The sequence below is a fragment of the Astatotilapia calliptera genome, chromosome 14 (assembly GCF_900246225.1).
Source record: "Astatotilapia calliptera chromosome 14, fAstCal1.2, whole genome shotgun sequence".
NCBI classification, from domain to species: Eukaryota; Metazoa; Chordata; class Actinopteri; order Cichliformes; family Cichlidae; genus Astatotilapia; species Astatotilapia calliptera.
Window position 1 is genome coordinate 12,484,912 of NC_039315.1, and position 27,562 is coordinate 12,512,473.

General features: G+C 39.2%; 1 protein-coding gene across 15 annotated transcripts in view; it reads right to left on the reverse strand.

The window, feature by feature from the left end:
- Positions 1-2,483: 2,483 nt before the first annotated feature.
- The window catches only part of ncam1b (neural cell adhesion molecule 1b), a 79,269-nt gene continuing 54,190 nt past the window's right edge, over positions 2,484-27,562 (reverse strand). For 3 of the 15 annotated variants that reach the window (XM_026193420.1, XM_026193424.1, XM_026193418.1), the window contains 13 exons: positions 23,564-23,593; positions 19,885-20,035; positions 19,526-19,713; positions 19,084-19,180; positions 17,446-17,616; positions 15,841-15,969; positions 13,866-13,868; positions 12,062-12,186; positions 11,314-11,494; positions 8,851-9,049; positions 6,984-7,100; positions 5,104-6,219; positions 2,484-3,048 (listed from right to left, as the gene is read on the reverse strand). In XM_026193420.1, the coding sequence (XP_026049205.1) occupies positions 2,934-3,048; positions 5,104-6,219; positions 6,984-7,100; positions 8,851-9,049; positions 11,314-11,494; positions 12,062-12,186; positions 13,866-13,868; positions 15,841-15,969; positions 17,446-17,616; positions 19,084-19,180; positions 19,526-19,713; positions 19,885-20,035; positions 23,564-23,593 (2,622 nt within the window). In that variant the 3' untranslated portion in view covers positions 2,484-2,933. Of the gene's footprint in view, positions 3,049-5,071; positions 6,390-6,983; positions 7,101-8,850; positions 9,050-9,365; positions 10,324-11,313; positions 11,495-12,061; positions 12,187-13,865; positions 13,869-14,604; positions 14,638-15,167; positions 15,183-15,840; positions 15,970-17,445; positions 17,617-19,083; positions 19,181-19,525; positions 19,714-19,884; positions 20,036-23,563; positions 23,594-27,562 lie in introns of those variants that run through there. The other 12 variants (XM_026193423.1, XM_026193422.1, XM_026193421.1 and 9 more) reach the window with 10 other exon arrangements.

Below are 27,562 nucleotides of genomic sequence, written 5' to 3' on the forward strand. Positions count from 1 at the left end.
TGGTGGCTTATACAAATGCAGATGACGTAGCAGGTTGAGGTTTGGTCTCTCTAAAGGGCGCTCAACGTGATTTCCGTAACCCTGCATGAATATAATGAAATCTTTCTATAGAAAATAAATAAAAATCACTTTTGCACTGAGTACTTGCAGTTTTACTTTGAAGATCCCACCGTCTAACTTCCTGTCTCCACAAGGCTGCTAGTTGCTGACTTTACCGGCTGCAAATCATCGCCGGGCCGACGTCACGGCTCGGTGTGATCGCCCTCTGCTCCTCGGCTCTCCATCAAGGCTGCGGTCAGAAACATCTACAGCGTTTCAGAACTAGTGACAGGCTACAGGCGGAGGACTAGTTTGTTTGCCTGAAATAAGAAGCACACTCTGATTAATTCAGTGCGTTTACGCATCAGCCTGGTTCGTGCGCACAGGGCACACCGGGGAGGCGGAGGGGGGATGAAACTGCCTAAGAGGGGACAGTGGGTCGGTGTGGCTCCTGAAACTGGATGCCATACCGGGTCACTGTGGTTGTTGACACTCTGACACAACACTGGTTCATGTCACATCAGAGGTACTGAGGGGAGCCGAAAATATCAAGCCCTCACTGGTACATAGTTTTGTCCAACACTCCAGACTGGAAGTACTAACTTTATTCCTGTACAAGCGTGCGTTACGTAACACGTGTTTACTTGTTCCCCCATCTATCCGAAGCATTAGCCCGAGGGACTTCCAGCGCTAACATAACCTGTTTGCACTGTAACCTTTCTAAATCGTCCTGTGTTTCTATGACATGGCGAAACCAAGAGGGGTTCCGAAAAGTGGGTGCTTTCTGCCATCTACTGTTAGAAATCTGTCACTGCACGTTCCGGATTCAAGTTGTGCTGGAAAAATAAGAACGGAAAAGTGAATAAAAGTAATGACAAAATGGGACAGGACGAAATTAGATTTGGAAACCATTTTATTTTGTAAATGGGTTAGCACTCAGACTGTACACAACAGATATTTTCTGAGTTTGACCCAATAAAACCAAAAGGAGCATCCAGAGGCGAGAGAGCAAAGTGGTCTGGTGACAGCACTGGAGTACAAGGAGAGTAAAGATCTTCTTTTATTCCTGCTTTAAAACTGTATCTGATTTTTGTGATGGTACAAAAAAAAGTATGATCATCTGTCTTAGGTGGACCACCTTGCTTCCTGCCAATGGTATCGTCAAGCAGTCGCTCTTGGTGAGTGATTTTTGTACAAAAAGACAAAAACTTAAAAAAAAAAAAAGAATTTCAGAGATCACATTACAGAACACTTGAATAACAACTGGGGGAAAAAATAAAAAATAAAAGCAATGTGTATAATTATTCCAGAGCAAGCCCCAAAGGTAACACTCATTAAATCAATATGAGCACTATTTGCCCCCATACAAACACGGGCATGTCTATCTGCCTTGTAGTTATACGTTATGATGTACTGACTGAATTCATGCCGAGGCTTGAAACGCCTTCCTTCACTACAGCTGGCGATAATATGGTGCTGTGACCAGAGACGGACAGTTTCATACACTACACGTGTTATAATGACCACATTAGTCCATTTATCGTACTTTTTCTTCTAATAACACATCAAATAAAAAGAATAGGCTAAATTTCTCACAACGAAGCTATGCAGATTATCATAGAAACTGATGACAAGACAATCTATTGACACACAGGCACAGTGCACAAGCTTGCAGGCAGGAACAGAAAAGAAATCTTTGTAGTTTTTAGATAGTACAAAAAATGCTTTTTTAAATTTCCTTTTTTAAATGTTTTTTGTTTTTTTTTTGCTTCAAATGCACAACTCAAAACTATGAAGCCAGACCTTTGATCTGCGTAAATGGGAGGAAGAACTACAGCTCTCATAGTCGTCCCCCAAACAAACAAATTTAGCTCGAGATCACAAGACATTCGCTTGATCCACAGTTCTTCAACCAGCGGCTGAGAATCAGCAGCTGTGCTGCCTCCTGTTTGTTTGTTTGTTTGTTTTTTTGGTCTGTGACTGTTAGCGTTCAAGGAGTCGCCTTTTTGTTTTTCTCTAAATCAAATACATTTTATTAATGAATATTTTAACTACCAATCTGGTAAGGCAGTGACAGACTGAATAAATTTGATCCAGAAATGGTGTAAATCTGATCAAATCATGCACATCATGTACTTGTGGGATTCTCTCAGCCTCTTTCCCCCCTGCAGCTGGCTGTGGGTTAATCCTGGATTTCATATAACCATAAAAAATGGCTATAATCCAAAGGCCGAACTCGAGTGTATGTTTAATCAATGCCAGCATATATCTGCGCGTGATTAAACATCCCCGTAGCAGACGAAGTGAAACAGTAAACCTTGTAAACAAAACTTCACAACCAATTGCAGGTCAGACATGCAGAACAAGCTATTTAATGAGACTAGGCCACAAAAGAAGTCAAACTTAAAAAAATGCTGAAAAAAACGTTTACATTTGAACATTAGAACATGAAAATAAGAAAAATAATTTCTATAGTCAGTTGTTTTTTTACCTTTACATTTCTCATAAGAATCCAATACTTTTGCGCAATTGCAGTCCAAACTATAAGCACAATAGAAAGTAGAGTCTAATTTTTTATATATATATATATGCATGTATAAGTGATCTGTATAATTAGAGATTGTTCTTAATCTTCCTGACTGGTTAAATAAAATAATAATAAAAAAATAAAATAAATCTCTTATGACCTACAGATAAACTCCTTGGGTGTAGTAAACATTTCATGAATGAGAGCAGAAATGAAAGCACAGTCAAAGTGCGCTCTAACCAATCGACACGCGTGTTGTTTTGAGAGTGGAGATAAGGGCACTGGAAACCAAAAACTCCTGCAGTGTTTCTTGCTCGATGCTGCTGCTGCAAAATGTTTTGGATAGGGCTGGGATGTCCCCGGCCCATCATGCTTTGCTCTCGGCTGTATTTGTCTGTATGACACTGTTGTGTTCTGCAGAGATCAGGGTGTTTGGTAAGCCTCCCTCCTCAAGTTTGCCCTTCTCATCAGAAAAAATCTTCCTGCAATGGGAAAGAGACAAAGTTCAAAATTAGAAATCGGGACGTCTCACGCAAGACAACAGAAAATATCTGAACAAACAACACTTTGTTTGAACAGTTTAAACCATTTATTCTCAATGACATCTTCACCCAATATGTAAGAAGACACTGTATTTAGATATCTTCTTACATACCTCTTCACCACCTTGACAACAGTCAGATAAAATAAACAGATAATGGCATACCCATACACCTCGTCCTGTAACGACTAGCATGCCTAAACTGAAACAGCAAATATTAGCTATTAATTGCTTTAGTTCTACTACAGAGAGACAATGGTAGGACGAGAAATTAGCCCTGGGCTTGTGGTATGTGATGTCCATTTTCATCTTTAAAGCAATTAGCACAGTTTCTAGTTGCTCAGAGCACAGAAACACCACAGTTAGAAGCTGTAGAATTAGTGAGAACTAAACATTGTGGTGATTAACAAAGGTCCATTGCAGACATGTAACACTGCTGTTAAAGTGATGGCTTTTACTTAACTGCTTATTGTGACTTTATTCAGACATGAGAGCAACGCTCAGGTACTCGAGTAGTTGAACAGTAGAGATGGAAAGTCGTGTTTTTTTTGTTCTCCTGACAGACATAATCAGTGACTGATTTTACAACGTATAAGTTGGATTTAAGCGTTTCTTTTTTCTGCAACTTAATACAATTGCTGTTGAACAATAATGACTTTACTGGCTGTTATTTTGCAAATTAAAGCTGATTTTATTTTCAGCGATTGCAAAAAATTGTGGGATGTGGGGCATGAGCTTTCTTCACTTCTGAAGGGAAGCATGCCAGAAGAAGTTTTAAGAACCACGGAGACATCAATAAGACGGCACGAATGAAAGCACACTGAGAAAGACAGAAGATCTGTTTACAGCATTTTTAAGGCTGCATCACTCCATTCACTCGTATTTATTTTCTTGATTTTTTATTCCTCCTGTAAAAGGTCAAAGTTTCCTAACGCTCAAGGTTATTTCATCACTTCCTAAATTCTTCAAAACCTAAAAAATATTCAGTTTACTATAAATTTGATTTTAACTATTATGTTGATACATGAAGACTCACCTCAACAGCTCAACACTGGCTTAACCAGTTGGGTTCTTTTTACAGGAATCGTATGAGGCTCGGTTAGGGACGTCGTGTTGTCATGGTAACTAACAGTGTGCAAAACTAGTTCAACAGATGTTTAAGAGCTGTGGCCCTCGCTAGTTGGCTCCAGCAATACTAACTCACTGAACGAATTATTTATATTTGGATAATTTACAATGCCAGTTAACTGTTGTGTCCAGAATGGTATGTAGTTGGGCATAAGACACCCTGCAGACCAGTGATCTAGACAGTGAATGACTGTATGTAAGCCGTGTCAGAGTAAACTGGGTAAAACCCACTTGATCACCACAAGTGGTGTGTAGACATTCACCCACAATGTGAGAAAACTGCCGGTGCTAGCTCCACCTCCCTGAGCAAACTAGCATGACGTGTGCAATCAAAGATGTAACACAATGGCTTTTCAGTGACATTTAAGATAAAATCTACTCACTGAAGAATTTGAATAATGGTTTGAAATGACTTAAACATACGCAGTATTTCATGTGCACAGCGTTTAACCTCATTTATTAGTTTTCTGACCTGTTCGTGAGAATGATTTTATTGTCTCTGTTTAAGTCACTCACCAGGAACACACCTAGACTTATGAATGGCATGTCAAATTTCCATATTTATGTAACGAGCTTCTTGTCTTGAAAGGGATTTAACTACGTTTGTGGTGAATGTTGCAAAGATAGAGACCCCACAATGGAGAACGGTCACAAACAAAACAAAAGCATCGTATCACTTCTCTATCCACAACATTGTACTAATAACTATCTTATTATCATTACCACAATTTACCATTACAATATTTTATATATTGTGTGGTCAATGGCAAGATGCGGTGGTGAATGAATGGGTATACAAGTTACACACACGCACTCACGCACACACACACACTCACACACACAGATAAACCTCTAGAGGGAGCCGTACTCATCGTTGACAGGAGGAGCAGTCTTGGCCAGAGTCTCTGATGGCTGTAGAACTGGGCCTGAGGGGGGGTCTGCTTCGTCTCCATTGGGTAGAGAGGGGGCAGCTGGTGGGCTGTCTAAGCTAATGAGATCTGCGGGGGGCATGGAGGGTCTTTCTGTCCCGTTTATCATCTCTAAGTCTAAATCTGCATTTTTGGGCTCCATGTCAGGGGTCAGTAAGTCATATGTGTCTGACGCTGATATAAGAAGGTTGTTCGATGGCAACGCCTCAAGATTCACAGGGACAGGATTGGAAGGAATAGGAGTAACAGGTAAAGGTGAGGGAATGCCTGAAACTAGAGAACCAGGGTTTACAGCATCCAGGTCTTCAGAAACACCGTGGATCACTGCAGGTGAACTAGTAGTAGCAACTCTGGCAGTGGGCGTGGTACTGTCAACAGTTTGATCAACAGTTTTGTCTTTGTTAAAGGCAGTAAGGCTACGCCCACTGGAATCTGGGGCTGTAGGTTTTGAATCTGGGTCTGGTGCAGGGGCAGTAGTTGCTAGACATGAGGCAGTTTGTACTGGTGGCTCTGGATTTAAGGCTACAGTGTTTGGCTGTGTGGGAGGTTTAGTGACTGGTGGGCTTGGAGCAGGTTTCCTGTTGTCTAAAGTGGGAGAGGAAGATACAGGAGAGACAGCCAGAGGAGAAACAGGGGGGCTACTTTTAGCATTCAGAGCAGCAAGTTTAGGAGAGTGTCTACGCTTCGGTGGTATTGGCGTCCCAGATTTTTGAGGTTTGATCTGTTCGGGGGTGCAAGGAGGAGTGTTTAATTTCTCCTGTTCTTCTGGGGCATCTCTTCCTCTCTGTTCTATTAGCGGGGCCATTTTAGCTTCAACAGCAGCTGTGGAGACGAGGGGGGGCGGCGGGGCCGTGTTCGATTCTGGAGTCGGGGCCGGAGCCAGGACAGGGGTGGGTGAGGGTTCGTTGGCTGGGGTGGACAGGCTACAAGTGAGGGTAGTGGTTTCACTAGAGGGGCTGTCCTGAGCGGGATCAATTGTTGCAGTGGCTGTGTCAGAGTTGGTGGCTACGGAGGAGAGGGTGTCCAGTGCCAGAGCAGCAGTGTAAGCCGCCTTCCTGAGAGAGCAGGGAGAGAACAGAGACACACAGACTAGACACCAGGGTGACTGTGACAAGAGGAGGGGTGGCCCGCACGAGAGCATGCAGAGGGATTAGTTGGCTTTAGAAATTCACACAAACATAGACAAAGCAACTAAAAGAAACACAAAATACAGCAACTTTTAAGCCTAGTGAGAAAAAGAAAGAAGAAGAAAAAGAGGGCATCATGCTGTGAGTGGACATCAAAGGATACATCCCATACACACACCAACATGGAGTACACTGACTAGGAAAACTACTGTAGTAAAAAAAGGCACCAGCCTTCCTGCAGGAAACTACAGCACCACAAAGAACCACCTATTAGGGTTAAACAGTACCAGTGGCAATCTCATACTGCATAATCTACTTTTTTCCAGACTGCTGATATGAGATGGCTTGCTGAAATTGTCAAATGGCTTCATGAGTTGACCACACTCTAGAGGACTAAAGCCTTTGTGTTTATTTGACTGGTATTGCTTCAACCTTCATACAATGAGACAGAAAAAATCTCCAAAGGCTGGAGAAGAAACACAAAATACAGCAATCCCTCTGGTTAGGGAATAAAAACAGAAAAGCAACACAGTCCAATGGACTCCACTCAAGAATGACCTCAACTTTTTCAATAATGTAAAGCGTCAAATTATATCCTGTTGAATAAATTCATTATTCTTTAAAGTGGAGTGCAGTGTACAACAGCTCAGAGCGGTAAAAAGGCCGTTTGCCATGTGTCAGCGTTTACTTACTCTGGCTCTGTGAGAGGTGTGGTTTCATTCGGCTCTACGGGTCCTGCTGCGTTATGATTGGCTGAGCACTCATCCTCTGTTCTGACTTCCACTATTGGCTCTTTGGACTCATCTTTCCTGTAAGACACAGACAGTCTTGCTAAGCTGTTGTTTTTGGCCAAGCGGGCAGTAAGAAAGGATGATTCAAAAGCAGCAGACGGCCCACAGTGATCATCTATTTTCAAGCTTACAAAGTAACGTCAAGTCATCCATCTGGCTGTGCTTTCGTGGAACCGCACTCATGAAATGTAACAATCCAATACGTAATGCAACATCTTACTCAGAATGATTCAAAACGACTGCCGTTTTGTACACATGAAAGCATCCATTCAGTGCTGCGCTTGAATCAAACATCCTCATCTGTTTCATTGAAGGAAAATTTCATCTTACCTATGGGGCCATTTTATTGATTCATGTATTCTTGCTGTACTTCAGATACTGCCTGGTTAGACATTGTAATACATGTTTATTTTGCTCAAGAGGCAATCTCAGTTATTGTTTAATTACACAAGCTTCCCTTGATATATCTAGATATAGCAGCCCAAAAATAAAATAAAACCTTCAGCTAAAATTCTAAGTAATCTTTAGAGTTCATTCCTGAAAGGCCTTCTGGGAAATGTGGGAAGGCCAGTTATTCTAAGCTGAGGTCGGCTTATTTAAAACGCAAACAAAAGGTAAATTGGAAGATAAATAAAACCCTCAAACACATCACATTTCTACAAAGAATCTTCTTAATTTTGTCTTTCTTATTACCCACAGACCTGCTTACAACAAAACTGAAAATTCTTTTCTATCTGGGATTTTGTAAGTTAGGTACAATATGTAACCACATCAGTCATTTCTATCCACCACTTGCTCTTCCTGTTATACAGACTTTAAATAGTGACTGTGGCGTACATCACCAGCTGCTTGTATCTTCTCCCTGCATGATTCCCTGCATTTTTACCTGAAGTAATGAAACAAGTTTGTTGTGTGTACCTTAACCATTTTGCAAAGTGCTTTGCTGGAGGATGTTGAAGTAGCGCATTTTGAGCTAAATGTTTATTCGAGGCAGAGGTGGCTTTGGCTGTCTGACATGACTTGGTTTGTCTTTTTGTTGAGCATACTAGGGAACATAAGCATGCGTTGCTATAGCAATGGCATTATGATATGATCTGACACAGCCCTAATAATCACTTTATAAAGCTGATATGGTGAGAGTGCTTGTGTCAGGTTGTCTGACTGTTACATCCAATATTAACTCTGCGTTTAGCCGTTTTATTCTGCACCAACTCCTGATGTGTCTTTATCTCCTCTATGCTCACCCATAGACATTACAGAAAATCTGGACACAGTCACCCTGAAACCACCCTTTTGTAAAAGAAGTAACAAAACCTTAAAGTAAAACTGTTGACTGAGGTCACAAAGAATAAGAGCCAAAAGTTTTCCCATTTGCCTCTACAAAGACTTTTTAGTAACAGATCACTTATCCTCAGGCTACTGGAAATAACGCAGATTTAAAGCACTTGAATCAATGTTGGCTTTGCTTTTAAAAACCAAAAGCTACATTAGTCTTTTATATACAGTCTACCTTTTCCACTAGCTAGTTGCTCAGTCCTGTTGTTGTTTGGTGCAAAGTTGTATATAACCATCTCACATTACACATGTAAGAGATCCAATCATCTGATCCAATCTTAAAATGAAGATATGCATACGCTGAGTTGAAACAATCTCTCTGGTTCCACATTTTTAACTTTGAACATAAATTAGACATCATATGTGTGCCATCAAATACATCAGTTTAAAAGACCCAGACAGCATGTATGTAAATATACAGTCTGATACTCACATGAAGGCTGCCTTGCCCTCCTCTAAGTTGTGCCCTTTGGTCCCTGTGCCTGACTTGCCGCAGAGACACATGATGAGGCCACATTTGTTAACAAAGTAACAGGTGACATCCACAGCCAGGAGCAGGAGTATAAATACTACAACGAGGATTCCTGCCCAGAGCATGATGCCCATGGAGAGCGGAGACTCTTCACTTAAATCTGCCACACAAGAGATGAGAAAAGGAGGGCGCTGAACTAACGTAGCAGGACACACTTTTACAGAAACCATGAACAACTAAATAAAGTGCTGACGTGTTACTGTAACCACAAATACTTCCATAAAACAGAAACAACTCACCTGCTATGAGCACTGATAGGTTCTAGATGGCTCAGCACAACTTTAGATGCTGTGTGTCGTTTGTATCGACTGTGCTGTCAGACTTTAATTATTTATATGACTTCATTTCTAATTATGAGGCATACTGAAGATTTGATATGCATGAAGCTGTGCATAAAAAAACGAAAAGTATAAATATATATTCAACCCATTTATTTGGTAGTAGAAAGAAGAGCAAACCAAAGCATACAGTGTGCTGCTAGTTACCCAGACATGTGGAATAATCTGTGCACAGAAAATGAATGTCAGGCTTTTCCCAGATTTAAAAGCAGTGATGTATTGTCACTGTTTGGGTAATATCAACTTTGATTTAGCAGAAATTACTCTAAAATATACATTTAACTCTGCAGGTAATTAACATGTAAACAAGATCTATACATCTGAGTAAAGCATCCCAATTACGTACGTATAAAAATGACTATTGCTGATGACACTTGCGAAACATTACATGCTGGAGGAATATCTGGACATTTATCTTAGTAGTCCGCATAAAAATAAGTTGTTGTTTGATCATTCTTTAGGTGGCTTGTCAGTCTGTGCCAATATAAACAATTGTTTCCCCATTTTATGACCTTAATTGTGTAAACGTTAATATTACAAACCTTTACATTATGCAGAATTTTGTGAGCTATTAAACAATATAATACAGTGCTTATGTAAACACACAGGTCCAGCAGTCAGCCTTCACTCTGTTCTAATGCTACTTGAAAAAAATCTACTATTGTTCATCACTGTAAACTGGCACTCTTCTCTGTCTCTCTTGTCTAGTGCTGATGACTAGCAGTGCTAATGCTGAGCAGTATGAAACTGTGGGAGGTGGAGGATTTCCACTGCCTTTGGTTCAACATGTCTGTCTGGTCTGTTCTGAAACAACACAGCACTCTTTTCCTCACCCATAACAGAGACACATCTGTCATGGACAAAGTCTGTTGTAAGTGAGTGAAAGTGTCCAGAAAGACAGCCAGAGAGAAGGCAAGCTCTCCTCTACAGTAATGGTGTGAATTTCCTCACGAAAACTATGAGAGCAGGAGAACAGTGATGAGGGACATGATGAGTGATACCAAAGTGTATGTCACAGATGAGCAGCCCTGAGTGGCTGTGGGTGGGGACAGCACAACCCAGACCACACCAAAATGCACACAGGTCGGGACGAAAATGTTCACGTGGTCCACCACACCAATGTCCAGGACCAGGCAAGAGAGCAGGAACATTGAGAGAGAAAGAGGGGATAAAGAGAGAAGGGGGAAAGATAATAAAGGAAGAGGGGGAGAAATGAAACGGAACAAAGAGGGGGAGAAAAAGAGAAGGGCGGGGAAAACAGAGGAAGAGAGAAAGTGAAAATGTGTCAGGTCTGAAAACCAAAAGTGGAAAAAAAAAGACGAAGAAACTGATTTCTTGTATTGAAAAAGGGGGAAAAAACAGCAACACATCAAAGCAAAAGCACAGCACAAAAGAGGAAAACTACACCATGTCGACTAGATGGTGACTCAGTGGTGGGTGAGTGGAAAATGCTTTAGTTTGGAGAATGAATTAGGAAAAAAGTGAGAGGAAACATAATGGCCTGCTGTGATGTTTCAGTGAGGTACTCAAGTGTGTCTATCACCTAAAGAGAATTTGACAGGCTGTGTAGGTTTCGGCACGGTTAGTAAAGAACCTTCAGCTGCAGTTAAGAATTCAACATACGTGTTAATCAGCGGTTACTGAGGGTCATTTTAAAAGCTCCAACCAGACAGAGACAAACTATCCACATTAACGGTAAACAAAGCTACAGACATTCAGAGGAGATCATTTTATCCTCTGTGTGAGTGTGTGTGCCAGATCTGCAAGCACAAACTCAAGCTCATTTAGTGAGGGCTGTCAAAACTTTAAAGTGAGAAAATTCAGCCGGAAAATCATTTTTGGCTCACCGCCGTCCACGAAATCTATTTATTTTTTCTATAGATTTATTTAGTTGTCATTCACCTGTCAGCGCTCCAGATTTAAAAATAGAACAAGCTGCTCTGGTTTTCAGGTTTGAGTTTGGCTCCTCAGGTTTCTGGCTGTTTAGTTCCACATTAGTGTGAGTGACCGGGGGCAGGTACGCTACCTGGGATGGCCTCTGGCTCTGACGAAGTCCTGAAGGACATGGTTGCTGGCTGAGACTTGCCCTTCTGATTCTCTGCCACCACATAGATGTTGTACTCTGTGTCCCACTCTAACCCACTGAGAACTATGTGATCACTGACACTGGGCAGCCGGATTTCTGGTTTCCACTCTGAAGACTGCACCTAAGGAGACACAGATAAATACAGTGCATGCATTCAGGGTTGAAACTTTATTTGGTCTTGTGAAGGTGAAATTTTTAAGCATGTTTTCAAATTGCTCCAAAAACACCTGTAAGAACTCGGAGCAATCAAAATTTGTGTCTGTTTGGCCAAAACATAATTCATTCATTATGAGAATATGAGAAGTTTTTCTATTTTCTGTCAACAAACCAGGTATTAAATAACAATTTCAGCCCTAACAACAGCTTGAAAATCACAGAATTAAAAATTTTTTGCAGTGCTTTTGAAACTACAAGGATTTGGTAGAATCATTATTACCGCTGCAACTAAATTACTGCTTTCACTGACGATTAAGTACTCGATCAAGAGTTACTGATCAAATTTTTGGCATATAAAATAGCGTAAAACGCACATGCCATTCTAAAACCCACAAAAAAAGCAATCTTAAGACTATGTAAAGCAGTAAATGTTCAGAGAATATTTCATCGTTTTACTTAAATGATTAAATCAGTTATCAAAGCAGGTGCCTTAGTTGAGAAGGAGCAATTGCTCTTTAATCCTCATACTCACTGGTTTATAACGGATAAGATAATGTAAGATGGGAGAGCCGCCATCATCCTGCTTGATCCAGCTCACTCTGAGGGAGTTGCCTTTACGTTGAAGTGCTCCTTCAAGTTTAGGAGGATTAGGATTCCCTACAGGGACACAGGAGCAAGATGGAGGTCATTTAATGGCTCATTTCAAGAGGTGCAGCGAGCTAGAGGGTTATTTCTTTGAAAGAGGCAGCTCTGTCAGTCCACTTTTCCATTTTGAAATAAAGGAAAAAGAAAACTTTCAGTCCAAAGTTTGATCTTGGATGCTCTCCTTATTGTTGACCTTTTAGGTCACTTAACCTCCCTTAAACGCTCTCCTAAGGGTGGCTTGTGTTACTAATTAGTGAATGACACACAGCCGCATGCTTATCTGTTTCATCAGAGTTGCTGTGTGTTGCTGCTGTTGCTGAGTGACATCAATTGGCAGATGGACATCGCACCAGGCTTCAGGCTAAAGAGTTATTTATCATTAACTAAGAATACGTATATAAGATTGCCAAGTTCCAGCACAATAACAGGGTTTGTCTTTAATTGTTGTATAGTTGTACCTACTGGCATGGAAATCGCACAGAATTATACTAACATATGTCTTGTCTGTCTTAAACCTGTAATCATTTATCTATTAAACACTGATTACATAACAAACACCAATTAAGTCTAATATAAATGTAGTCAACATAATTTAAATTTATTCAAATTAATTTTTCTGACATCTTTTTGTGTCCATTGCTGACAGGGTGGAGGTCCTGGGGGGCAGTTGAAACTCTCTTTCCAGATAGATTAAAAAATTAAAATGTTCTGCATCAAATGAAACCACTGAATTTATGCATTAGCATCACATAAAGGCTACCTGATATGTAGTTGAAAACTGGACGTCCTTTGTTTGTTTTACAACCTAAACTATTGAGTTCTGCCACAGTACACATATATCATTTTTCCAATTGCTTAAAATAGAACTACAGACTGATTTCAGTGACCTAAAAATATTCTAGTGTTTCATCCAGGGTTACTAAGTGGAGCCGAATCATCAGCTATGAGCTGATGGAGAAGTAAACAATTAATCCTGTATTTCTGGTAACTAACAGTCTAAATACATTTCAGGAATGGTTTGTATTCATAAGTGTCTGTCACAAGTTTCCAAAGTATAAGGTAAAGTCAAATATCTTGTCTAAACTCTAAATTTCAGTTTACTGTCAGAAATCTCAGAAAACATTCAAATTTGATGAGCTGGAACACTGAACGTGGCTGCTGATTTGTTTTGTCTCAGATATTTGATTAATCAACAAATTATTGAAGCTCTAAAGGTTAATGCACTTACAAACAGGTAACAAGAAAGATGTGCACAGTGGTTAACATTCAGGATTAGATAAAGTCTAAGCTGTTTAAGCCTCAGGTTAAATAAGATTAAGAAAATATAGAAAATATATACCAGCAAGCCTGCTGCAAGGATGAGTATTTTGTGGGATGGCTGGAAGATACTGACTATGTTTATTACACTTGATTTATAGCAACACATCCTATAAGTAAGAATGGTAACATCCCTCAGGTGACAGGCTATCAATACTATGTAAGTGAAGCTAACAGTAAACACTGCTGACTGTTATTTAAACAATAAATACATTCTCGTTCTCTACGTTTACATTTATCTTGCTCAGGCAAATGTCTAGATGACTGATTAATGTGTTACACGACCGCAGAAGCAAACTATGTGCTGTTTTATCTGCTGAATTCTTTAGTTCAAGTTAGGAATCGTCAGTCAGGAATCTGCAACAGAAAGTTACCTTCTGCAGAGTGGAGGGAATCATCAGCAACATGCAAGCCAAATAACAGTCGCAGAGACATAAAATGACACATGTGAGTGGTTGAAAGAGGAGGAAGAGCATGAAAGGCATAACAGACAACAAAACACAGGTACAGGTTGAGGATAGAAACCTGAAGTGACCCAAAGACAAACCAATACTGATAAATAATAAATCACAGCTCCACATGCTGACAAACTGCACAGGGATTCCTCTGTTTGGATTCTAAATGAGAAAAGTGCAGAAGACATCTAGCAGCTTTATGCTCTCGACAATTTGCAGCTAACTGATTAATCACTGCTGATGGGCCTAATCCGAGTGTAAACATTCCCAAACTACACCAAACAGCTGAAGCCAGAGAGAAAATGTGCAGCTTTTGAAATGCAGAGATTTGGCTCGGATTCCTCATACTTGCATTAAGCCAATTAATTCACATGCTGCACATCAAAATTATATTAATACTAATGGGATAAATCAGCTGTAAACTCATGGGATGCAAGTAAAATTAAAAACCTAATCGGTCTATGTTACAGACGGAGGAGTTTGCATTGATGGCCATGACATTATAGGTCACAGTTTCTCGAAAACGATACACCTTTTGAAATACTTAAGCGGGATTACAAACACTGCTAATCAGTAGGGGTGATGGGTTATCCTGTTGGGTAAGAAACAGCTACAGCAGTAAAAACTAATCTTCTATTATCCCCACTACAGAACAAACCTGTGTCTTCAGTGAAAAAATGAAAAATGCCGTCTAGGGACATAAAAGAGAAGAAAGGCAATCAGAATCACTTGTCTACACAAATGACCACCTGAATCTCTAATAACACTTCACTGAAGAAATCAGGAAGACACATTTCTGTCAGATGGCTCCAGAAAGGAAGAAAAACAAATCATTTTAGGAAATGATTGCCACATTTAAAGTAGGGAGACAGAGCCAGCCTCCATGAAAATGAAAGGCCACTTTACGGTCTAAAAAGGTAGCTTGAAGTGATGTTCTTCTGACAGTATTTTATGTAAATATTTCAGCAAACCTCTATCGCATTTGATATTTCAGCAAACCTATATGACATTTGTTCAGTTTTATCAATTACTATGACTAAATGTTAATGATCTGGCCTTTAATTATGATCTTAGTTCTAAAAAAAAAAGAGAGAAGGGGTTTAAGTCCAACTTTCGCCTTTGCCATTCAATAACAACATAATTCAATAGCAATATATATACACAACTATAAAGCTATCTTTTTAATGTTTTTAATTAATGCATTTTAAATGAATCACTTACTGTTGTAAGTGTGGCCTGATGAATACAACAGACAGAAGAGCAAATGGATAAAAAAAATCAATGATTAAGAATGATAAAATAGAAGGAGAGATGATCAGTACACAGACAATATATAAATCATACCAGCACTCCCTCAAAAAACATCTGTTGCCAAACAACAGAGGGCGCTAAAAACTAACTAATGTGTTGAGGTTTCACTGCATGCTGGCTTCTACAGAAGGATGAAATCACACTTCAGGGTTTGCAAGTCAATATAATGACATGATGGGCTTGAAACATGGCTTTAAAACAGGATATCTGAAGCAACTGTGCAGATGGCTCTAAATGATACCTATGTGATGAAATCAGTATTTAATTCCATATGTAAAAACAAGCAATCTGGCTTTAAAGATTTGGTTATGGCAGAAGTATTTCATGAACTAGAAAAATCAAATAAAAGCAAGAAGGTCAGAGAGCTGCTTCGTAGAGACGGAAAAGCGGTTTTAAAAAGACATACATGGAATGAAAGGAGACAGGTGAAAGCTTTTGTGGCATCATCCAAACAGTCTTAGGACCAACTCTTCAGCGAGTTTTTATAGAGAGACTGAAGGTAATATGTTTGTGGAGACAAGAGGTCAGAGAGGTATACTAAAAGCATTACAGCATGCTGTAAACTGTAACATGTGCCACTTACGAACAGGCTCCGTCTTCAAGAACGCAGCGTTGCAGCTTTCACCTTCACCCTTGCCGTTGACGGCTGACAACTTCACTTCGTAGCTCGTGTCTGGCTTCAGGCCTGTGACTGTTACCTCACCGATGGAGCCTGTTACAACAGCAGAACACCATGATCATTTTGGTGAGCACTAAAACAAACAGATCTCCTGTTCCAACAATATATGCATAATTTGTTGCTGCCCAAGCAAACACCGATTAGCTCAATTCACATTTCATTCCAACAATGTTTGAAAAACTGATGAATATATTTAGAGTTGGTCTAAAACTAGACAAACAGTGACAGCTGTTTTATATGTTGCACTGTCATCTTAAATGTAATGATCCCTTTTGGGATGATGATTGCTTTTGATCAAGCTTTTTATATAAATTATATTGCTTTTATGTACACTTCCGTGTTCAATTCCTTTCTAAAGGGGTGACTTGTAGGTTAAAACAAAAAAACTAAATTCATACCTATTTCTTAGAAATAATCATTAACTTTTGTATTTTACTTTGTAGGAGACATTTAGGGGAAACAAACACCAGAGGAAAGGAGTCATTGTTACCACTGCTCTTAAAACTCTGTCCGACCACACTGTACAGGGCAGAGATGTGCACTGTGTAGTCTTTGCTATGGCTGTACTGTGAGTTGGTCAGTTTTCCTAGTCTGACCTTAATTTCATGATTTCACCATTTTGAATTATCATGTTTCTACAGGAAACACGAAAGACTTTCCTGCCTTCACTGTGCAGGACCCACTGCTGTATCTGTAACAAAAAACAAGGCTGTAAGTGCAGACATGAGGGTGTTCCAGACGATATAATTGAGTTTCACGTGAGACATCTAAACCAGGACTGCGTGAGACTGACAGCTGGTGCTTTTTCTTCAGTTTTGCTGGCAGTGGTCAGCATAAAGCTAGACAAAGTGTGAACTACAAGTCATCTATTCTAATGTTTGCTGACTTTCTCATACCTAAATTTAATAGATTTGGCTGATAGCAGTTGATTCTTGTGCATCAGTTTGTGCTATGGCACTAATATGCCAGCCCAATCTAGTACAACACAGTCAGAAATGGACTCTTTTATCCTGATCTGTGATATCAAAATAATAATGAGGCCATATAAGGCTGTTGTTTTTATTTAAATAAATATTTTCAACGTCTTACAGTATGTGTCCAAACAACTGTAGGGATCCAAATTTATTTTGTCATACATGACCTAGTTTGGCTGCTCTCCCTTTTGTGACTTCATGACCAAGCCATGTTTCTGTGTCGAGGGTATCAACAACTCTAAATTACGTTTTAGTGCATATATGGACATATTTGTCAAAACGAAAAGAAATCACGTTCACACAGCCTTTTAATCGCTTTGGTTATAAAACAAAAAGCTGCTGAATGCAAACCTTCCTTCCTTTAATACAGGTCATCTTTACTGATATGATTTAACAAAATGTGAAAAATCTAATTAACATTTTTAACATTAATATGTATTTCTATCTATTTGAATTGTACTTGGATATTTTAAAAAAAATGTAGTTAGACATTAAAGAACAAACAAACATCACAATCATGTTTCTGTGTTATTACCATCTTGGACTTCATAGACTTTCTGCACCCAGCTGCCTCTGCCACGCATCCTCCACTGAGCTCTATATTTGAGGACAGGAACGCCTCCAGTGGATTCAGGCTCCTGAAACTGGATCAGTGCTGTGGTGGAGAATGGCCTCACCTCCACAATGGATGGAGTTGACGGAACCTCTGTGAGGGGGAAAAAATCAGTGCAGTTACAATAAAAACTTTAAGATTGCAGCACACCAGCATTGTCAGACTCCATTGCTATATCAGAGTAACAGAATGAGCCCACGGCTCCTAATGACCCCGCAGTGCATCTAAAAACCGCTTCATCTTCGTAAGAAATCTGTGATTTATCGTGACAGTAAGTCTGGTTCTCTTCTACTGAATTCTGTACACTACTGACATCGTTTCAGAAAATAAAAGGCAGGAAAAAACATTTAAAAGCTCCTTATGACCAACAGATTCAAGAACAAACCATTCCCAAGTCAGCCCTAAAGATGATAACTCCAGAAAGAAAACCACTAAAAAAAACAGTAAGTGCCTGGTTGGATGTTTGAAAAGACCAAAAGTTCTGAGAGACTGTTGAGTTTGATAAAACTTTAAATTGGAAAAGGAGATTTCATAGATTCAAAGACCTTGCAGTGAGTTAAGCAAAGCTTAATCTTTAAATTTAAAGTGAATATTAAAACTGAAGAATATGCAAAAGCTAGTTCAAAGACTTCTGTAATTGTACTTTGATTAAAGTTTAGAAAATAAAAAAGGATCCATCCTGTGATGTACACAATGATTAGACAATTAGTTCTTCATTTACAGTCTGCCTTTGTTAAAAAAGGTTTACTTTGTTTCAGCCAGCAATGAAAGGCTTATTTAAGAGAAAATTACATTATTTAAAAGTATTTAACCTACTGTGATTGTCCACATCTGAATAATGGTGGCTGTTCTGAACTCACAAACTCTAGTGTGAGTAGTTTTGTATTGCATCACTTTGATCTTCTAAATTAAAAGGCACACTGTAATTACTGTGGTTGCCCATGTTCGGCTCTGAGTGAACAATGTAGTGTTTTCAATTAATTCACTTCTGATTGTGGCTTAAGAGTGGCATTATCTCTCTGCTCTCTGTTCCATTTGCCTAATGGTACATTTGTCTGGGAAGTCTATGGTGTAGGTCCATGTTACAATAAAATGCTATACCTTAATATAAAAAAGTCTTTTACTTTATACTGCAAACAGTGCAATGTTAGTGGTGAGAGGTTGAGGTAAAGTTTAGTTGTAGAATAACCAGAGGGAACATTACATTATCATGTAGGTTACACATTCTTTTCATCTTAATCAATTTATCAGCCATCGATACAAACACTGATCTGTGTAATCTCACGTCATGGTGGATGTTTTGGTCTAATGCGATTTGATCATGGATAACAAAAAAAATAAATAAAATCTGTTCCCGAAGCCTTAAAAAACCTGAAACAAAAACTACTATGTGATCTAATGAAATTTACCTACTCATCATTTTTAAGCTGTTACTGAATCACGATCACATATAAGGCTGCTTGTTTTTTGTTTTCAAATTTTAATTATGCTGAAAATCTTGGCACAAACACTATAAATGCAAAGTAAGAATGGATTTTGAATCACAGCATTGCCACTGACCAGCCTGAATGAGCAGGAACTCCTTGGACTCTGTGCCCATCTCATTTGAAGCAGTGCAGTTATAGCTTCCAAAGTCATTTTCAGACTCGGGGGTTATCTGGAGGGGGGGGGGGGAATAAAGCAGTAAATATACGAAGGGCAGTGTACCAAAACAGATGAACTAACTTGTGTGTCAAACACTGAAGGTGACCTTTTTGTTTGTCCATTAGAGTAGCCTATTTTTATTTGTTGCTGTGAGCTCTCCTGCTGCTGAATTATTCATGAGATTTTTTTTTCCCAACAATGAAGCTGAAAGAAAACCCTACACTTCAAGTCTGTGCTCATGAAATCTTGATGACACATGGGGTTCAGAGTGTGTGTTTGTGCACACTGTGTGTATATGTACATTCATTAGAGAGATAGAAAGAGGGATTAAGTCATGGTGTGACACGGGTGTTCGTACCTGCAGGAAGCTGGCTGAGGGAGTCCTGAAGATCTTAATGTTGGTGGTGTTTGAGTTGGGGAGCTGCAACCCGTCTCTCAGCCACACAATAGAGACATCACTGGGATGAGCTTTGACCTCACAGCTGATATTGGCAGGATTCCCCTCCCAGGTATACACTGCCACAGTACCATTTATCTTAGGAGTATCTAGGAAATAAAAACGGATACAACCTGTCAATCCATTTCAGGTGTTATTTAACAGTTCAGTTATAAATAGTCATAGTGACTTGCAGTGCTATTTTTTTTTAATGACTAGTGCATGAGTGTACTCATTTTGTAGGGCTAAACACTTGTATAAAGACAGAGGGAAACACTTACAGCGGACCTCCATATATGCTGTTTGATAATCCTCTCCGATGACGCTGTGTGCTGTGCAGAGGTACTGACCAGCATCTGTATACTTGACATACTTCAGGGTGAGGGAGGACACACGAGCGTGACTCCTCACCACTACGTTTCCATCCGGGCTCTAAATGGAAGTTAAAAATGGCTTTGTTTAGTAAAAGAAATTAGTTAGATCAGTTCTTATAAATAGATATTATGCACATTTACATAAAGAATACAATTATGCAGAAACACGTGACCTTGAAAAAAAGTATTTAAAGTCCACTTTTACAGAAAAGAACAGAAACTGAAAGAATGAAACAAGCACAGACTGTTCTGTAAAGCTGCAGAGACATAAGGGCCCAGTTGACAGTGCAGAGGAGCTTTTCAATAATTGATGTCAGAAGGCATTAGAAACCATCTAGGGCTTTTCACACACAGGGCTTACTTGTGAAATATGCTGATGCATTACCTTACGTGTGGCGCTTGCACTTTTACACTAAAGACACTGGATTTAGTGTCAATCCACAACATTTTATTTCTTTAAGTTAATTACTTAAAAATAAAATGTTGTGGTGTTGTGGACTGTATTAGGTTGAGGAACTCTCTGAACCTATATCCAGCTCCAGTGTCAGTGAGGAAGAGGAAGCACACGCCAAGTCACAAAGCATCTGAAGCCACTCAAATAATAACAGACAGCTGGCTAATGAGATGTGTAAATGCACTTCCCTCTCTAAACCTGGTTTCATTAACTTGATATGCGGTGTTACAGCATCCTGACATGAGTAGCTTCCCAACAGGGTCAACAACTTTGTGTTGTTGTGGTTGTTGTTGCCATGTGACACTTAACTGCAGAGTGTAAAGTTTCAGACAGGCTGAATTTCCCCTTTCAACGATACATTTTCCTGTTATGTTATTACAATATTTCAAACAAACTCTGGACATTATTGTCTTGTGACAGATGTTTTTACTGAACATATCTGTAATATCTAGCATAATTAAGCATTATTCACAAACTCTGTGGATTTGGGGCTTTAGCACAAAGCTCTTACACAGTAAGATGCAGCATTTTTGTGAATTATTCCTTTAACAAGGTGCTGCAGGGCTGAATATTTGAGCTTCCCTTTTGGTTGCTTTCATGGCTTTGATCCAAGCTACAGGCAAAACAATAGCCGAATGCTTTTACACATATTGAATTAGGGCCCAGCCTGGGCAGCCATGTAAGAGAAACCCTTGTTAGTTTGTATTCAATTTCAATAGACAAAGCATGTCTGGGGCATTCATTATGCATAGCGGGTAGCAGGACCAGGGAGACACTTACATAACACGCTACCCTTGTATTGTGACCCCGTGCAGGAAGCATTCTCACTCGACCCCTGTGGTTCTGTTTCTGAGTCCTGCATCTGTGCAACATGCCACACTATGCACAGCTATGTGTCATAGTAAGTGAGTTGACTCCAATATGGAAACCTTTTTTGTGTCATTATTTTATGATAAAGTATGAGCAGTTTCTCCAGAGCTACAGCCTCTCGTTTCCTATATGAAATCCATCATGATTATTGTTATTTAGCAAAGAAAATGTATGCCTTCACGCAACTTAATATTGTGATTCATGCATTTTTTATAACAATATATTTCCAGTATAAATTCATAGTGCACCAGAGTTGCTGTCTACTGGAAACATCCGTGCTGAATTTTGTGCTCCTTGCGTAAAAAGGCATAAAACCATTTCGCACGTCTATGAGAAAATGAAGACTTTCGCGTGTGCGCTCCTGTAATAAAACCAAGCTGACAGCAGAGCTCTCCCACAGATTCTTCTGCTGTACCAACAGAAGAGACACAGAGGGAGCATCAGGGCATAAAATTGAGATTGCATTGAAGACATGTTAAACTCGTGTCTCACCAAATATTAAACAGCCCACAGTACAAAATCACCTTCCCTTCTGAGGCTTGTCAAATGAACACTAAGCTTCCTACGCCTTTGCAACAAACATGGCTCCTCACCCTCACCCCCCCACCCCCCCACCCCCACTGTGCAATTCATAATGGGATGTCTTTGAGAGATGTGCACTTATCAATTCAGAGCACAGGTGAACTTTTAAAACAATATAATTATGTGAAGTGAGTGAAAATGTGAAGTGAGTAATTCAAAGTGATTGCCTTTTCCATTAATGTAAACCGTTCCATTTGTGACCTGAAACCACAAATATGCTGCACAGATATGAGTGCCCACATTTAACTAAAATACTCCTCTTATATATATTAAAAAAGGGAGGCATAACTCTTTTTAAGTAATGCATGTGTTCAGCAGTGGAACTTGCTGAGATCATCAGTCTTTTAAAAAAAATGGAAAACGCAAGCAACTAGGATACGCTGTTTGAGCTTTTTGGGGTTGCCTAATTTAAATATAATCAGCAGATCATTAATGTAAATGTTCAGAACGATTCATTTTGCTCAGATTTTCAAGATAAAAGTGTTCCAATTCACAAATTCAACAGCTTAGTATTGCAGATGCACAAAAATCCAAGTGCATCCATGTGTAAATCATAGTTATACACAAACTGAGCAATTACTGTCAGCATGTGCCTGATGAGAAAGGCTCTTCCTCCCCTCCTGTGGTGAGGTGGGTGAGATTTTTTATTCCACACTTTCTGCAGGTGCTATTAATGAATGCGTATCAGCTGACAATCGTAATGAAAAAAATACCAACAGCTGTCACGACCGAATAATTAAGGCCGACTGTTAGAAACACCCCTCCTTAAACCTATTAGCAGAAGGAGTAAAAGGAAAAGACCAATTCTCTTGATGTCCAGTGCTTCCTGCAATGTAAAAATAAAACAGCGTGGCTATTTAGGGAACCGAATGGTCTAAGAATACACATTCATATCTTGTTAAATAGTACTGAAGTAAAAATAGAAATGGCAACCCTAATATCTGATCTTGCTCCTAAAACAGAGATGGGCTGATCAACAAGGCACTGCTTTGTGTGAGCGATCACTTCTCTTCAAGAGTCTGGATCCATTCTTTTTGTCACCATTTTTCTCGTATGTAAAACACATTCTATAGGGAAGTGCTGTATATTGGAGAAAAGCTTATGTGGGCAGCTCTTTCACTTACTGCCAATTTTCGCTTTCTTTCAGAAACAGTCGCTTGTTCTCATACTCTGTTGCTGCACAAAGGCAGCTTTTATTTCCTCCTACATACATATTTAGCCATGTTCAAATTAAACTACTGTATACACTAATGTCAAAAGTATACTCTGAAGTTATAATTAAGATTTAGCGGTGGACAGGATGTGTGGGTGGGGGGACAGAGAGATCTGAGGAACAAAATCTATTTCTGCAGAAGACAAGTTGATCAGATGGTATAACTGTAACTGTCATGCGTGTAATAAAATGCTTTTGCTGATGTCCAGGCATGACAGGTAAAAGGTCAGGAGAAAGACAAGAAAAAAAGACTGAAATAGGCTGCGATTTGTTAAGAAATCTAAGGAACACGGCGAGCAAAGAAACACAGACTTGCACTGTCCTGTTTTGCTACTGCTTCTCAGAGCTTATGCTCTCCCCAACCTTATTTGATCAAGAATGTTGATCTGCATCCATCCAGAATTGGACTAGATTCCCCTGACATGAAAGATGGATGGGTGTAAGAAAAAGTCATGCATTTAGAATACCTTGTGTTGCTCAGGCCGAGTCCATGATGCCTGTAGAAGACAGAGAGACGAAAAAACAAAAAGGCAGAGCAATTCTTAGAAAGCAATCCTCATCCTGTCAAAGCTGGGATGTTGCACACTGCATCCCAGTTAAATGACCAGTTTATTTTTTTATGCATCTAAAGTACCTGAGCTGAATGTCTGAATTTACTAAATTAAGAGTCTGCAGACATAACGAGATGTATGCTTTAGATGTTCTCTCAAGGGAAGCCTATTTTAGGAGGACAGGAGTTTCGTTTGAAAGGGAAATTTTGTGGGAATGTTTACAGTCTGTGCCTGCCTGTACGTGAAGTAAGTCTTTTGGCATCATGATAGCACAAATGCTTTGTGATAATAAGGTTATTGGTTCATCAGGAAGAGGTGAGTCTGGTACGCTGTAACAACAGAGTAATGTCTCCTTGGGTAATAGAGGAATTATCGCCTCACAATCCATTTCTGAAGGCTGAAGCAATAATGTGAGCCCAAAAGAATGGAATTTACTCTTTATCTATGAATATAAAAAAGCCCTCCCAAGATCGAGAAGCAAGTTAGTACCCTAGTCAATCAAGCCCTCTAACAACACTTGCTTGATATCTCAATAAGCAATGAAGGAGGTTCAAATAAGCAATTTGCTACAGCTCATCCTCCACACCATGTGAGACCTGGAAATAAATCTCAGCCTACAGGTGGCCTTTTTAAGTCATTTTGAAAGTCCAATGTTCTGCTCATTGTTACTTACACTATGAAGTTCTGTCTTTTCCTCCTTTGTCACTGATATGCTTTGATTGTACTCAAAAATAGCCTTAAAACAGCCAGGAAATGTGATTTGCATGATGAATACTGAACTTTCTAAGCTATAAGAAATATAATGGCTTTCTCCTTGTTAGATGTGGACTTTTAAAATATTCCGTTTTTTTGTGTTATAAGAATGGATCCACTGAAGCTGTACTAACTGACCAAAACAATACTACATTTAAATATTCAGAATACTGTTTTTTAGCTATTCCGGCATAATAGCAAATATATGCACATACATTTTAGAAAATGACCACGTTACAGTCTAATACAGGAAGAAGAAAAAAATCACCTTTCTCTAGATAAACAAGTGATTATCATCGACATGTTGGTCAGTAACACATCGAATGAAATAAAGAATTAATTTTACACCAAAGCACATAAAACGTCACACCTAAGTAACATGGCAGACATCATGCCACATTAAATCACAAGAGACTGCAAAGCCCGACTTTACAAAACAGAAAGCTTTTTTGGACGGCATGCTGTGTGGATTTTATGATGCTGAGGAAAATGTTAAGCATGACAATGAGATGTGATGGCCTACGCAGTGAAACAATTTTGAAGCTTAACAAGGAAAATGAGAAACAGCAATTTCATCAGGCGCAAATGCAAGAAAAGTCAAATAAATGAAAGCAAATGGTGGTATCACTGTAGGGCAAACAAAGTGACTCAAACCATCAATGTTCACATCTAAAAATCACCCCTATATTGTCCCCTCACAATCACTGCAAAAGGACATATGGTGTGGTTGAATTCATCTTGTTTTATAATGGTTAAGTAGTTATATCACTGATGAATGTTAATCCTCCTCAGCGGTGAAAAATAAAGCCAATACCGAAGGTAGAAAGAGGAGGCAATAAAATTCTTATTAGAAGAGTCATGTCCGAAGCTTACTGCATGAATATAAATTCAGCCCTTTCTTAAGAGCAGTTTAACTCCCCTACTGGCACAATAAAATACACTGTGCACCCTACATCATTACAAGGAGCAGTTGGCTGCAAATCAGTACTGAGAAAGAGCAGTAGCCCAATTAAAACATAACCTAACAGTGTGGAACATAACCACCTCATTCACATCCTCGTCTGCGGCGCTGCCTCTGCAGTAAGTGAGCTGACAAGTATTGCTGTCATATCTGTGACAGGTGTTTGTTTAAGACAAAAGGACAATGAACAGCGGCGGATGCATGCGTGCACAACAGAAGACGCCGTAACAGAATCACTTCTCCGAGCAAACGCGAAGAACAATATGGTGATGGCTCCCTTGGGACTTATCATTTTTCCAGCCTATTGTTCCTCCCTTCCATGGAGAATTAGCCCCGCTCTTTGTTCTGACATGAATTGGATGTCAGTTCAAAGAGGATAAAAAAGCAGACATACTAACACAAACACATAAATATAAAGAACTGCTTCATTTACTGAGTGAACCCCGGATGAAAAGTCATGATTATGCATATTCTCAGTTTAGTTTCCTTCCTTGTCATTAAATGCTGAGCCTCAGAACCTTTGCAGTACATCACAGAAAATGGACAAGCATTTTAGTTAGTGAAGACATTCTTGCATCACATCACTACTGAGCCAGCCAGCATGCTGTAAATGAGTAGCCTTTTGTGTTTGGAGAAAACAGTGCTCTCTTTGCATTAGCATGCAACACTTGAAGTACGCCTGTTTCAGATGCTCTGCCTGCACTGCTGACACAAAACATTAAATAACAAAGCATCTCATTGTTTTGGTTTTTAATTTAACACCATTTTTTTTTTTAGCTTTTAATGTTGGAAACCTCTATTTGAGACTACAAATTTTAGACAGAGAAGGTCTTTTAATACAGATTTATCTCCTTACAAAAAAGAGACACACTTGAAACACTATAAAATGCTGATACCCAATCAATTACAAACTTGAATGTGCTTTTAGGTTTTATAATTACTCATATTTCCCTGCAACTTCCTTCTGTGTAGTCCAGGATATTTTCCAATAAATTCTGCTTGAAAGTCTGCATGGAGCACAACATTTAATATGTATTCAAATAAGCAAAATATTCATTATGTAGATAATGTACAAAGCATGGATAAATAGTCCATTTACATTTTCAGTTATTAAACCGACACACTTATCTACAGCGACTTGAGCGAATGCATTCAAAGGGCTGAAGGAAACAAATACCAAATGTAAAATTGATGAAAGTTTTCAAATAAATATATAAACACTTAACTTTAATAGCTGTATAAACAAAAACAAAACAATCCCCTGATGAGCTCCAATTTGAATTTGAAGCACAACTAAGCGGGAATACACCCACAAGACTTTTTGAACATACTCCTTTTATTCTGTCTTTTTCATGTACAATACTACAGTTCTCTATTGTGCGATACAGTAATCTTCCTCAATCCTCACATTGTGTTCCCCCTTACTCGCGCGCGGTTAACGAACAATGCTTTTGTGTGCCAACACTTTAGACTTTGAGTAGGGAGTTGTTCAGAATGAATTAGTCTCTCTTTACGTTAACCTTTAAAACCCAAGACCACAGTAGACTGGGAACAAATTCAAACAAAGCCAGACAAAGATTGTGAGAACACAATGAATAGCTGATCTAGCTCAAAATGCTTCAGCCTTCACATAGACCACCTTGGTTTCGTAGGGCATGCAGGTCATGTAATAGACACATCCATTTAATAAGATCCATGTTGTCACAGTGATCCAGATGTGGCAGTTAGCAGGCAAAAATGCCACACGAATAAAGATGGACATGGTTTTTTATGTTTTCAGAAATGTCGGCTTTGCAAAGATTCTCTAACAATCCGATACCTCAGGGTAAGACACTGTTTTGGAAGGTGGCATTCAACATAAACACAAGCCTCATCTGTTTAATCTGCATCTTTAATAACCCTGTAAGACATGCTTTTTAAGGGTTTTCAGTGTACTCAAACTTTAAAGAAAACAATAAACATGTAGAAATGTCTTCCCATAATTGGTTTCTGAGGCTGTTTTTATTTCTTCAAAATAAGTATCTTTTTCTTATTACAATCAATCTGAGCATTGAACTATGAACAGTTATAGCTCCACTCAGATGAAAAGTAGTAAACTGAAGCACTATCTAATTGTTTAGCTGTGTTGTGTATTGTCATTGTCATACTGTGAAGCAAAGGTGATCAGAAGCCTTATTTGTATAAACTAAACTGCATTCGTT